At 41.7% G+C, this 15,019-nt stretch overlaps 1 protein-coding gene across 1 annotated transcript in view; it reads left to right on the top strand.

Moving 5' to 3' along the window:
* LOC137385205 (NACHT, LRR and PYD domains-containing protein 3-like) overlaps window positions 1-15,011 on the top strand; it is a 31,279-nt gene extending 16,268 nt beyond the window's left edge. The window contains exons 5-10 of the mRNA XM_068060194.1: window positions 975-1,146; window positions 1,256-1,321; window positions 7,450-9,205; window positions 13,840-13,926; window positions 14,114-14,281; window positions 14,453-15,011. Of these exons, the coding sequence (XP_067916295.1) occupies window positions 975-1,146; window positions 1,256-1,321; window positions 7,450-9,205; window positions 13,840-13,926; window positions 14,114-14,281; window positions 14,453-14,540 (2,337 nt within the window). The 3' untranslated portion in view covers window positions 14,541-15,011. The remainder of the gene's footprint in view (window positions 1-974; window positions 1,147-1,255; window positions 1,322-7,449; window positions 9,206-13,839; window positions 13,927-14,113; window positions 14,282-14,452) is intronic.
* The last annotated feature ends 8 nt before the right edge of the window (window positions 15,012-15,019 follow it).

Below are 15,019 nucleotides of genomic sequence, written 5' to 3' on the forward strand. Positions count from 1 at the left end.
AACAGAGCACATCTGTGCAACTCTTTACATTATCGTGTAGATGCAGTGTTGCTGTTGTAATGGAAAAGCATGGATTGAGACAACGCTAGTTCTAGATCATGTGTTCAAAGGCTAGATTCATAATGTTGGTATGACCCTCGCCTTTTCTATGTACAGACACACAGACATTTCTTGACATCAGCTGCAGTGAATCAGATTGGTTGGAAGCTAGATATCAGCTGCCCTTGTCAACCTCAGAGCATCCTCCATGTGGTGTTCAACATGGAATGACACTGATTCTTTAGCTGCAGGAGGGTGGAAGGTCGCAATCAGCAGAAGCTTTCCTTGCCCTTGTTTACCTAAAGCCGATAGTTCTTGGACCCCTTTTTACTCTTGTATATCATTCTTTTCTCAGCCTGTTTCACAGGCAACCACATCAGTGAAAGGCTGGTATCACGTATTGACCAGATCTAAAGGACATTAGGTTTTACAACAATCCTTTTTATGGGTGCTGATTTTTATTGGAAAATTTGGATTTGAACTTCTCATTTCCGTATTATTGGTTCACTAACATAACCAACACGCTAAAATAAAAGCAAAATACTGCGGATGCTGGAAATCTGAAACAAAAACAAGAAATGCTGGATTCACTCAGCAGGTCTGGCAGCATCTGTGGAAAGAGAAGCAGAGTTAACGTTTCGGGTCAGTGACCCTTCTTCGGAACTGGATGGAGTTAAGGCATAGATACAGAACAGCCATGATCTGATTGAATCGTGTAACAGGCTCGATGGTTTGAATGGTTTACTTCTATTCCCATGTAACTAAGATACTTGCAGATTATCCCATGCACTGGATGGATCAGTACCTGACCCCATGACTGTTTTCTGTGCTCAAAACAACTGGAAGTGACCATCACAGAGCACATCCCATCCTTCTGATCCTCAGTGTTTATATTTTACACCGTTCCTCAAGATCTGCATTATTATACTTTACAGAAAGTCATTGAGCTCCTGGAGAAGGGAAACAGGGTGGACAGTTCCAAACTTCTCCTAAATCTGGTGCTGGATAAAGGCTCGCGGGCCCAAAGGGTGATGTGGGAATCCTTTGTGAAAATGCGCCATGGGTTACCAAAGTTGGACAAACTCCTGAAAGAAATACAGGAACTTGGTACGGCAAAAAATCGCACACTGAATTCAATTTCAGATTTAAACACAACAGAATTTTACTGCAATATTTCACAGTTCTGGTTTCATGAAGATTAATTGATTTTTAACAGGTTCTGATCCATTTTACTTGAAGAACATTGCACGTGCTTTACCCGAAGTATCCAACGGCCTGAAAGGTAAGTGACGAAATGGAGATTTCACAATGTTTAATCCACTTCTGAGAATCAGGAAGATTGACTCCAGCTGCTTATTTAGATTTTTACGCTGAGAAACCCTATACTCACATGAATGGATCCCGATACATTGAAAAGAGCGAATCGATGCTGGCATGATACAAATGCATTGCATTATTCTATGCACACTTGGTTCGTTTTGGCCACCCTGTGAATACCAATTCAAACCTCCTCTGTCCCATATCGACACCTTGGGCTCGCATGTAATTATTTCTTGATTTATTTATTAATGTTTACCCGCCTCCCTACACTGCTGTAAGTTTTACGCAAACATGTTATCATTTTCGGAACACAGAATGAGAGATCCAAAAAATGTTCCATCTACCTGAGAAGCTGCAACGGTGTTCACACAATTCATTAATTGTTAATTCGTGGAGAACTGTGATAAATATACAGTGTTCAGGGTGTGTAGGATGTCACGGGCTATGTTCCTAACGGTAGTGGAAGAGAGAGTCCCATTCGACACAAAATAATACTGCATTATGTCAGAAGCCTTTACAGACCGAATTTATCACAGAATCATAGAATAGCAGTGGCAGGAAGGAAACCATTCGGCCGATCGAGACCGTGCCTGCTAATTCGAAGAGCACATCAGTTAGTCCTATTCCCCCGTTCTTCCATCATATCCCTTCATTTCTGTTTTCTCCAAATATTTATCCAATCCCATTTTTAAAATCTACTATTGAATTTGTTTCCACCACGTCTTCTAAACTTCCTCGTTAAGTCATTAGTGTGCAGCAAAATTTAATGACAACACGAAGCATATTTTAAATGTCCTAAACATACATTACAGGAAACTAAGACCAAAATGGAACAAAGGAATATTATAATTGGCAGAACGGTTCACATTTTACGATTTAACATCATACTTAGTGAAGTAATGGTCAACGTGGATGAATGAAGAAATAAGGGCACAACTGAAACGGAAGAAAAAAACATACATTAATTGCATAGGCGGAAAATGAAATGATAAAAGGAAATGCTAAGAGATTATTACAGAAGTCAAAAGACGATGAGGAAAGAAAGGAGTAGCTAAAATAAATTATCAAGGATCATCAAGAAATATAGTACAGCATTCCACAGACATATAACTAATGAAAGAAAAATCAAACTTTTTTTTTTGCCACTATCTATGATGAAATCACAGGTAATGACTGCAAAATGACTGATAGATCAAATCATTACTTTGCCTCGATATTTACTCGGGAGATTAACAAGGTGGACATGGCATTTGTCAGAGATGAAAATAAAGAAAGAAAATTATGATAGAATTGGAAGATAAATGAGAACTTAGAGTCAATAAAACCCCGGGTCTAGTTCTATTGCCGTGGACATTTTAAAATAGGTTCAAGAAGAGATTGAAGAGGTATATTTACATATAGACAAAACTTCCTTTGAAAATGGAATCGTGCCACTGCTAATGTAATTCTTATGTTTAAAAAGGAAGATGGAACAAATCCAGGGAACTAAAGACTAGCTAGTTTAACACAAACACAAGAAATGCTGGAATCACTCAGCAGGTCTGGCAGCATCTGTGAAAAGAGAAGCAGAAAGGGGTAGACGAGGTTGATCTACTGGGAGTAATTGTATTTTCAAAATGCCACCGGAATGGTCGCAAACAGTACTTCATGACTGATGTCAGCACATATGGAGTCAGGGATAGGTAGCATTCACAATGATCAGTGCTGGGAACTCTGTTGTTTGTTATTTATATCAACGATTTAGACATGGGAATCGGAAGTACCATTTCAAAATTGGTGACCGACACTAAATTGGGGGAAGACATGATTTAACTTGCACAATTGGCATATAATTGGCAAATGAACTGAAGTATAGATAATAGTAAGGTGCTTTATAATGGTAGAATGAATAAGAATGTCTCAAACTCCATGGCAAATGCGTTTCTAAATAATGCAGACGGGCACAGGGATCAAGAGACACACGTACAGAAATCAGTAAGAGCAGTAATGCTGCTTAATAAAGCTATCTAAAAAAGCAATAAAGAAAAGACACTTGAGTGCATTTATAGATGAATGGAATGCAGCAGCATGATATTTCTGGGGAAAAAAACTGGTATATACATTGGTGAGACCACATTTGGAATACGATGAGCATTTTTGACTCCGTGTTGTAAAATGGTTATAGAAGCACTGGTGAAAGTGTAAAAAAAAGAGTCAATTAAATAGTATGATACCTGATATATTTTTCAGAAATGATTGAACAGGTTGGGTTCCTTTTCTCTAGAAAACAAAAGACTAAAGGGTTACCTGAAAACGGTCTTTAGGATTAATGAAAAAAAAAGATAGCACTGACCAGCCGCTATAAATATAGATTAGATTAGAGATACAGCACTGAAACAGGCCCTTCGGCCCACCGAGTCTGTGCCGAACATCAACCACCCATTTATACTAATCCTACACTAATCCCATATTCCAACCAAACATCCCCACCTGTCCCTATGTTTCCCTACCACCTACCTATACTAGTGACAATTTATCATGGCCAATTAACCTATCAACCTGCAAGTCTTTTGGCTTGTGGGAGGAAACCGGAGCACCCGGAGAAAACCCACGCAGACACAGGGAGAACTTGCAAACTCCACACAGGCAGTACCCGGAATCGAACCCGGGTCCCTGGAGCTGTGAGGCTGCGGTGCTAACCACTGCGCCACTGTGCCGCCCCATACTATTTATAACATAGTAATAAATCCATCAGGAAAAGTTTCTATACCAAGATATGCAGTTTTGGTCTCCTTACCTGAGAAAGGATGTACTGGCACTGGAGAGGGCGCAGAGGAGGTTCACTGGGTTGATTCTGGAGTTGAGGGGGTTGGTTTATGAGGAGAGACTGAGTAGATTGGGATTATATTCATTGGAATTCAGAAGAATGAGGGGGGATCTTATAGAAACATATAAAATTATGAAGGGAATAGATAAGATACAAGTGGAGAGAATGTTTCCACTGGCAGGTGAAGCTAGGACAAGAGGGCATAGCCTCAAGATTAGAGGGAGCAGATTTAGGACTGAATTAAGAAGGAACTTCTTCACCCAGAGGGTTGTTAATCTATGGAATTCCTTGCCCAGTGAAGTAGTTGATGCTTCTTCAGTAAACGTTTTTAAAGCTAAGGTAGATATCTTTTTGAATAATAAAGGAATTAAGGGATACGGTGAGAACGCGGGTAAGTGGATCTGAGTCCACGAAAAGATCAGCCATGATCTTATTGAATGGCGGAGCAGGCTCAAGGGGCCGGACGGCCTACTCCTGCTCCTAGTTCTTATGTTCTTATACCAAGATAGTGGTTAGAATGTGGAACTTGCTGCCACGTAGAGTAGTTGATGCAAACAGCATAGATGCAATCAGGAAGAACCATATAAACACATGATGCAGAAAGGAATAGTGGGCATGTTCGTAGTGTTAGATGAAGAAGGGTAGGAGGATGCACGTGGAACATGAAATCTGGCGTACACGTCTTGGGCCAAATGGCTTTTTCAGTGCTCTAAATACTATGCAATATTATGAATTTGACTAATGTTCTAATTTTAATTGGTGATATCACCAGACGATTATAAAATAATATCAATGAATTCACGTGTAAAACCGCTGAAAAACTGTTCATAATAATGAAACACCATATAACTAGAAAGTGATTAGGGTCGGGAAATACCATTTGGTCCCACTAATCCTGTCGCTATTCCAGCGAAGACGCCATCTACCCTTCCAGTCAATAAATCAATGGATTTGTGTTCAATTGTCCCTTGACCCCACTTACATTCCCCTTTAGTGTTCTTCCTGGGTAACTGGCCTCTGCTCTATTACCCTCTGGGTGAGCAAATTGCCCTGATTTTGCTTCTTACTTCTGAATTTTAATTCTCTCCGTTATGAATTATTTTGGTAATTGTGAGTCTGTTTACCCCACTAACATTGTAAATTCATTGAATCATTGCAATACTGCAGCACTTTGACCAAGCAGAATGCATCAAACTCAGTCACCCTTCCCTCAAAATAAACTCAGAAATCCTTAAATAATCTTTCTGTTTCCCCCTTTGTACCTTTAGAATGGCAATAAAATTTATCTCTGATCAGGTGACTACAGAAGTGTAGGTAATTCCCCAAATATTATGCATGAGTCCTGACAAAACAACAATTTAATGCCCATTTATTCTTACCTGTTTCTTTCCCAGTGCAAGTACTACCCAAGCTATGGGTACGTCATCATAGTGATGATATTTACTGGACTAATAATCCAGAGGTCTGAACCGTTCATCTGGGTACGTCAGTTTAAATCCACCAGGGCAGTTTGCAAATTGAGTTCAGTTAATTAAATAAATCTGGAATAAAAAGTTTGTCTCAGTCATGGTGAGCTTGAAGCAATGGGATTGTCATTAAAAAAAAATACTATTCTGTAGGGAAGGAAACCTGCCCTCCTTAACTGCTCTGGGCCCAGAGAAATGTAATTGCTTCTTAAATTACCTATAAAATGGCCCAGTAATCTACACTCCTGTATCAGGCCGCTACAAAAAGAAAAAAATAGAACAGGTGGCCGGCCCACAACCACCTTCGCAAACATGAGTGGGCGGGTTATCTTTGTATGACGCCTACATCGTATGAATTCCTGTGCACTGGGAAAGAGACAGATTTCGTCTGGGTAGGAATTGCACTGTTGAGGCTGGAGGTAACAAACGACATGTTCAGAGTTCCAGCAGCAGATGACCGAAGGCAAGAAAAGTGGTGTGCATTGTCATGGAGGTGGAATTAGGTAGTCGAAGATATTGGGTCAGAGATCTGTTAAGGGACAAATAGGATGTTGAATGGAACATCTGTGCAATCACAGTCTGTCCCTCTCTCCGAGTATGGAATATACCAGAAACCTGATACTTCAACAATGGAACTTCAATACATTCGCAGTCTGTTCCTCTCCCAGTGCGCACAATATCCCAGATAACCTGTCCAAGACCTGATACAATAACAGTGGATCTTCTGACCTTTCAGAGACATTCTATTTCCCTGTGCACACAATACTCTAGTTAACCTGTACAAGTCTGACACAATAACTGTTGAACTCAGTACATTCAGAGTCTGTTCCTCTCCAGGTACATCCAATACTTCAGGTAACCTGTCCAAGATCAGATACGTAAACAGTGGAATTCAGTAGATTAGATTAGATTAGATTAGAGATACAGCACTGAAACAGGCCCTTCGGACCACCGAGTCTGTGCCGACCATCAACCACCCTGAGTACAATCAGATTCAGTTCTTCTACCATTACACAGTATCCCAGAAACCCAGCTCAATTTCCCAAACAATAGCAGCGGGACTCCTGCTCATTCACAGTCTGTCCCTCTTCTACTGATGTCAAATATCCTAGTTCCCATTTTTGTAACAGGTAAGCACGACTGACAGTTTGAAAGACTGATGCATTGGAACATCTGCTGCTGTATAACCAGGATCACGTGAGGAATTGTTTAGTTTAGAGATACAGCACTGAAACAGGCCCTTCTGCCCACCGAGTCTGTGCTGACCATCAACCACCCATTTATACTAATCCTACACTAATTCCATATTCCTACCAATTGCTAATGGCCAATTTACCTATCAACCTGCAAGTCTTTAGCATGTGGGAGGAAACCGGAGCACCCGGAGGGAAGCCACACAGACACAGGGAGAACTTGCAAACTCCACACAGGCAGTACCCAGAATTGAACCCGGGTCGCTGGAGCTGTGAGGCTGCGGTGCTAACCACTGTGCCACTGTGCTGCTCTTAATTGTAATGAGATGTCGATAGTACAGGGCAAGCTGGATAACATTAACCATCAGAGAGAAAATATCACCTTCATAGGAATCTCTTCGTTCAGTCAATTTTAGAATCAAGTGTGGAGTTGAAGCTTATCTCAGCCATTGCACACTTTAAAGTAAGGTTCCCATTAACTGAATTTTAATTTCACTCGAATCTCTACTGAAGCTGTGAAGTAAATCTGGATACATTTTACTGAATATTAACATTTAATTGAGAAGTTGTTTTCATTTCAATACGACCGACATTGAGAACCACTTTTTGTCTCTTCCAATTAAAGATGTTCAACAGAAACACAAGGAAGCACTTCGGATAGAAACTGAAAAACTGAAAGTGAGTACTATCCGAATGAAGGAGAAGGTTAAGATTTTCCAGCTTTTTGAACGATACGTGGAGCTAACGCTCATTTCTACTGATCGAGATCAGAGACTGGTAGAACATGAACTACTGGCAAGAGGCCGAGACCATGAAATGTGGAGGCAGAAACATCTCCAGAGAGAACTGGAAATAATTCGAACTGATCAATTATTCCAGAGCAGTTTTTCCTGCAGAAAATCCAAATCTGGGAGTTCAGCAGCAGTGAGTGGTGTCGCAGGGATTGGAAAAACAACAATGGTACAAAAGATTGTTTATGACTGGGCCACTGGGAAAATATACCCAAACTTTCAATTTGTTTTCAGTTTTAAATTCCAGGATTTGAACTTTATTAACTCTAGAGTAAACCTGAGGAATCTGATACTGGATCAGTATCCTTACTTTGGGAATGTTCTGGGAGAGCTCTGGAAGAATCCAGAGGGATTGCTGTTTATATTTGATGGTTTGGATGAATTCAAGGACACGATCGATTTTACTGACAATCGGAGAAATACAGAACCTCAGTACATGTGCACAGATCCTGAATGCTGGTGTGAAGTGTCTGACATTGTGTACAGTTTAATACAACACAAGCTGCTCCCAGGATGTTCAGTGCTAGTGACCACCCGCCCCACTGAATTACATTTATTGGAAAAGGCTGAGATCAGTGTCTGGGCTGAAATCCTGGGATTTGTTGGGGAAGAGCAGAAGGAATATTTCAACAAGTTTTTTGAAGATCAGACGGTGGCAGCAGCTGTTTTCAAACACGTGGAGGAGAATGAGATCCTGTACACCATGTGCTACAACCCTTCCTACTGCTGCATCCTCTGTCAGTCACTGGGTCCCTTCTTCACACAAAGAGACAGGAAACAGCAGCAAGTTCCCAAGACCATCACCCAGCTATATTCCTACTATATTTACAACATTCTGAAAAACCATGGCCGAGAGATTGAAAACCCCCGTGATGTGTTACTGAAGATCGGTGAGATGGCCTTCACAGGAGTCTCCGAGAAGAAGATTGTGTTTGGAAATGGAGATTTGATCGAGTATAATCTGCAACCTTCCCAGTTCCCCTCTGGGTTTTTGGTGGAACTTTTGGAGAGAGATGATTCTGCTCAGAATGTGGTTTACACATTCCCGCACCTCACCATTCAGGAGTTTTTAGCTGCACTTGCACAATTTCTGTCTCCAGATCTAAGGGACATCCAGAAACTCCTCAGTGAAGCCCGCAGAAAGGAAGATGGACGATTTGTGCTATTTCTCCGTTTTGTTGCTGGTCTGTCCTCCCCACAGTCAGCTTCTCCCCTGGAAGATTTTCTGGGTCCATTTTTTCATCAAACAACATGCCGAGTGATTGACTGGGTGAAGGAGAAAATTGAGGGACGGATTGGAAACACATGGAGTAAAACTGGTAAACGGGACCTCCTGGATGCATTGCACTTCCTGTACGAGACTCAGAACAAAGCACTGGCTCGAGCGACAGTAGGATGTTTGGAAGCACTTAAGTTTGGAGATTTTGACGCAGCAAGAGTGTTACAACTGACCCCAAGTGACTGTGCGGTCCTGTCTCATGTCATTGGTCTCTGTGATACAATAAAAGAACTCAATTTGGAATTCTGCAACATTCAATTTGAAGGACTCCAGCAGCTGGGACCCACATTGCACAAATGTCAGGAGTTGAAGTAATTGTTTATTTATCTCTAACTGTTGGGCTAATTGCAGAACCTTCACGGATTGTGCTGTCGTTCCACAATGAGCGGAAGCAAGTTAATCTGTTAAACCAGATAAATCAGCATTAACTCTCATTCTTCTAAACTACAGAGGTTATAGGCCTATTCTACTCAATGTAATCAATCTCACCACATCGTAAAACCTCCTCAACTCAGAAATCAATCGAGTGGGCGGATGCTTCCCCCTTCTCTCCCTCCCATCGATTCAGATACCTCTCCTTCCGTGCAGAGCCCCAAACCACTCTGTGCTCCAGGATTGGTCTTCCCAAAGCCCTGTACAATTGCAGCAAGGCTTCTTCCTCTTCTACTCCAAAGCCCTTGCAATAGATGCCAACATACCATTTTCTAATTGCTTGTACCTGCATGTTAACTTCTGCGTTTCTTGTGCAAGGGCACTCAGATTCCCTCAAACACTAACATTTAATAGTTACTTACCTTCTAAATAAATAATCCGTTTTTTTTCTATTCTTCCTACATCAGTAATAACCTCACATGTCCCCACATTGCAATGCATCTGACGACTTCCTGCACACTTACTTTACCTATCCAAATCTCTTTGAAGACGTTTGCGTCCTCCTCACAACTTGCATTCGCACCTAGTTTTGTATCATCAGAAAACGTGGACGCATTACACTTGGTCCCTTCATCAAAGTCAGTAATATAGATTGTAAATACCTGAGTCTCCAGCACTGATCCCTGTGGCACCCCATTAATGGCAGCCTGACAACCTGAAAGTGACCCGTTTGCTCCTACTGTTTTCGGTCCTTTAACTAATCCTCTGTCCATGCTAATATATTACCCCGAAAGCACGAGCCCTTATCTTGTACAACAAAGTTTCAATTAGCACCATACGGAATGCCTTTTGAAATTCCAAAATACTACACCCACTTTATCTACACTGCTAGTTACATCCTCGTAAAATTTTAACCTATCTGTCAAACACGATTTCTCTTTCACAAAACCATTTTGGTTCTGCCTAATCATATAACGATTTTCTATGTGCTTTATTACCAGTTCACTAATAATTGACTCCTGCATTTTCCCGACGACTGGTATCGGGTTAATTGGCCTGTAGTTACCCTGTTTTATCTCTCTTAATTTTCTTGAATAGCGTTCTATCATTTGACATTTTCCAATCCACTGGAACTTGCCAAAATATTGGAAGATCGCATCCAGTGCACCAATTGTCTCTTCATCCGCCTCTGTAGAACACTTTTGATGCCAGCCATCAGGTCCATGGATCTGGCAGCTTTCAGACCCAATAATTTCTCCAGAATTTGTTTCTTAACTAATGCATTATATGCATTGCTATTTTCCTCTCCATTAAAGAGTGTCCTGCGCACTGTTACTTGCACAGAGACTGCTACTAACCACAGCAGTCCATCTTTGGAGCAGTCCCACCCTTTTCCCACGGAGCAGCAGCAACTTTCCCTGCAGGGCATTCGCTTGTTCTCATAACTCATCAATGACAAAACCCTTCACATTGCCCAATACATTTACCATCGCGTCGCCCAACTGGCAGTGCTCACGCCTATGAGTCAGAAGATTGTGGATTCAGGCTCCTCTCTCATAATCCAGGCATAGGAACATAGGAACATAGGAATAGGAGGACGCCCATCGAGCCAACAGCCCCCCCCCCCCCCCACCCACCCCCCCCCCCCTACCCCCATTCAATATGATCGCGGCTGATCTTACATAGCATTGCTTTTCCCATACTATCCTCATGTCCCCTGATGTCATTTGTATTTAGAAATCTGTCAATCTCTGCTTTGAACATACTCAATGACAGAACTTTCACAGCCCTCTGAGGTGGAGATTTCCAAAGATTCACAACTCTCTTCGCAAAGAAATTTCTCCTCATCTCTGTCCTAAGTGGCTTCCTTCATTTTTGAAATTGTGTAACCAGGTTCTAGACTCCCCAACCAGGGGAAATATCTTAGCTGCATCTACTCTGTCTATCCCTTTAAGTGTTTTATGGGTTTCACTGAGATCAGCTCTCATTCTTCGAAACTCGACAGAATACAGGCCCAGTTTCCCCAGTCCCTCTTCACAGGACAGTCCCGTCATCCTGGGAATACGTCTGGTGAACCTTCATTGCACTCCCTCTATGGCAATAATATTTTTCTTACAGTAAGGGGACCAAAACTACACACAGTACTCCAGTTGTGGTCTAACCAAGGTTCTATTCAATTGAAGCAAGACTTCACTACTCCTGTAACATACCATTAGCCTTCTTAATTGCTTGCTGCACCTGCATGTTAGCTTTCAGTGACTTATTGACAAGGACACCCAGGTCCCTTTATACAGCTACACCTTCTAATCTCTTACCATTTAAGAAATACTCTGCACAACTATTCCTTCTACCAAAGTGGAGAACCTCAGATTTTCCACATTATATTCCATCTGTCACGTTCTTGCCCACTCACTAAGTCTATCCAAATCACCTTGAAACCACTTTGCATCTTCCTCGCAATGCACATTCTCACCTAATTTTGTGTCATCCGTGAAGTTGCAGATATTACATTTGGTCCCCACATCCAAATCATTGATATATATTGTGAACAGCTGGGGCTCAAGCACTGATCCCTGCAGTAACCCACTAGTCACAGCCTGCCAACACAAGAATGACCCGTTTGTTCCTACTCTCTGCTTTATGCCTGTAAATCTGCCTGTTTAAGGGGAGGCTGTGGCGTAGTGGTATTGTCACTGGACTAGTAACCCAGAGGCCCAGGGTATTGCTCTGGGTTCGAATCCCACCACAGCAGAAGGTGGAATTTGAATTCAATTAATAAATCTGGAATGTAAAAGCTAGTCTAATATAGGCCATGAAACCATCGTCGATTATTGTAAAAACCCATCTGGTTCACTAATGTCCTATAGGGAAGGAAATCTGCTGTCCTTACCTGGTCTGGCCTATCATGTGACTCCAGACCCACAGCAATGTGGTTGACTCTTACATGCCCTCTGAAATGGCCTAGCAAGCCACTCAGTTGTATCTAACCACTGGCACTGTGGGTGTACCTACCCCACATGGACTGCAGTGGTTCAAGAAGGCAGCTCACCACGACCTTCTCAAGGGAAATTAGGGATGGGCAATAAATGCTGGCCTGGCCAGCGACGCCCACATCCAATGATTTTTTTTTTAAAACATACTTAATCTATGCCAGCATTATACCTCCTATCCCATGTGCTTTAATTTTGCCAATCAACCTCCTGTGAGGGATTTTATCAAAAGCCTTCTGAAAATCCAAGTATATCATGTCCACCGACTCCCCTTTATCAATTCTGTTAGTAACACCCTCAAAAGAACTCCAACGGATTCGTCAAATATGATTTCCCATTCATAAATCCGTGTTGACTGTGCCCAATCAGATCATTATTTTCCAAGAGTCCATTTATCACATCCTTTAGAATAGATTCTAGCATTTTCCCATTACTGATGTAAGGCTAACAGGTCTTAAATTCCCTGTTTTCTCTTTCCCTCCCTTCTTGGATAATGGGTTGACATTTGTGACCTTCCAATCTGCAGGAACCGCTCCAGAATTTATAGAATTTTTGAAGATGATCACCTACTATCTCCATAGCTACCTCTTTCAACACTCTGGGATGTAGAATATCAGGTCCTGGGGACTTATCAACCTTCAGCCCCATTAATTTCTCCAATACAACCTTCTTGCTAATACTAATTTCCTTCAATTCCTCATTCCCCCTAATCACTTGGATCTCTAATTCTGGGAGATTTCTTGTATCTTCCTCAGTGAAGACAGACACAAAGTCATCATTTAGCTTCTCTGCCATTTCTCTATTCCCCATTATAAATTCTCTTGACTCTGCCTGTAATGGACCCACTTTTGTCTCAGCCAAACGATTCCTTTTTATGTACCTCTTGAGACTTTTACAGTCTTTTTTTTTGCTAGCTATCTAATATTTCTTGAAAGACTATCCATTGCCTTGGTACTGTCTTAATTTTTAATGCATTTTCCCAATCAACCTCAGCCAATTTTCCTCTCCTACCTTCATAATTTCGTTTGTTCAAATTTGACACCCTGGCTTCAGATTGATCTTCCTCACTTTCAAATATCATATAAAATTCTATCATATTATGGCCTCTCATCCTAAATGTTCTCACTTTTGGAAGTAAAATCGGCTGATAAAAAGGTTCCACTCGAAAGGAGTTGGGGGTGTTATAACCCGAGTACAAACAAATATTGGCCAGTGAATGGGGCTTGTGCATAGCAGACAGCAGCTGGGTAAACAGGGGACAGTGAACCTGGGAATTTCCCAGAAACCATGTTAGAGTGCACAGAAATGGCAGTGTCCCTTATTGAGCTCCAGGAGGGTAATTCTGATCATTAGTGAATGAGGCCAGACTGAGAGATATTTAAATGCTTCACACAGATTTGTACCGACAGTAACTCCATATCTGGGTAGTTGGACAGCATGAGATTCATTGTCAGTGACAGGAAAATCTGTTCATTATTTTCCAGCAGTTTTTTTTTTCAGTAATGTAATATGCGACAGAAAATAAGCATCAGATCGAGCGTTTGACTCAGTTTGTTTCTCATTCTCTGTCTGTTTGTGTTCAGACTGAGTTACAATAAACTGGGGGATTCAGGAGTGAAACTATTGTCTGCGGCTTTGAGGAACCCAAACTGTAAAATACAGAAACTGGAGTAAGTATCAGACTGTGTGATATTGTGTTTATAATAACTAGACGTCTGACACTGTACATTGTTTTTCGTATTAACAATCGTGATATTAATAAACATTGCACATTATTATTCGTATCAGTAATAGTGTTGTACATAGACACTGGGGATTTGCTCTGAATCATGTTTTTTTTCTCTTTCTGATCCCCAGTCTATGGGATGCCGGTCTTACTGATTCTTGTGCTGAGGAGCTCGCTTCTGCTCTCAGTACAAACCAGTCACTGATGGTTCTGAACGTAGAAGAAAACGCCTTCACAGACCGATCTGTCCCCGTTCTCCGCCGCCTCATACTGAGCTGCAGCAGTCTGGAGCGGATCGGGTGAGTCTTTGTGTCAATGTTCAATGTATCAATTAAATCATTAATGGTATTCACGCATTCTAATGGATAATATTGGCCATTAATTATCATTGAATTGTTAACCCCAGTTTCCATGTTATTCACACGTTTGCTGAATCTGCTTATTTCCTGCTTATCTTTCATCTGTTTCAGGCTGTGGGCGAACCGTTTCAGTTCCAATGGAGAGGATGAACTGCGGTCATTGCAGGGATCCAGACCCAGACTGTGTGTGGGAGTGTGAATATTTCCATTCATGTGCATTATTGTTCTCGTTATATTAACATTTCGTCCGATTCTCTGTCCCTCTCTGTAACCAGACGCGCTGCAGCTTTAACTCCTATTCGCATTGACCAGTTTCCCAGGTTGAGCTGAGCGCTGGTCAACTCCCATTTGGAGTCCCAGCAGCCACACTCTGAGCTGTTTATGCATGATATCCAAGGTAAATGTTTCCCAATGCACAGTCAAGGAGGGCCCAGGGCGAGATGGGATTCCCAATGTTCTTTGCCCATGATGGTGAGGATTCGGAGTCTGTAAGGACACTGACATTTCCGTATTGCTGGCACTAAGAGAACAGATATTAGTGTTACCACAGCAATGGAACCTGGTGTACTGACTGCGGACTGAAAGTTCAAATGGAATCGCCTCCTAATGCAAACCATGAGCTTGTGAAAGGAACCGATGACCCCGCAAAACGTCCTGACAGAACTGCAGGGCCGAGGA

This window comes from Heterodontus francisci, chromosome 28 (assembly GCF_036365525.1).
Source record: "Heterodontus francisci isolate sHetFra1 chromosome 28, sHetFra1.hap1, whole genome shotgun sequence".
Classification (NCBI taxonomy): Eukaryota; Metazoa; Chordata; class Chondrichthyes; order Heterodontiformes; family Heterodontidae; genus Heterodontus; species Heterodontus francisci.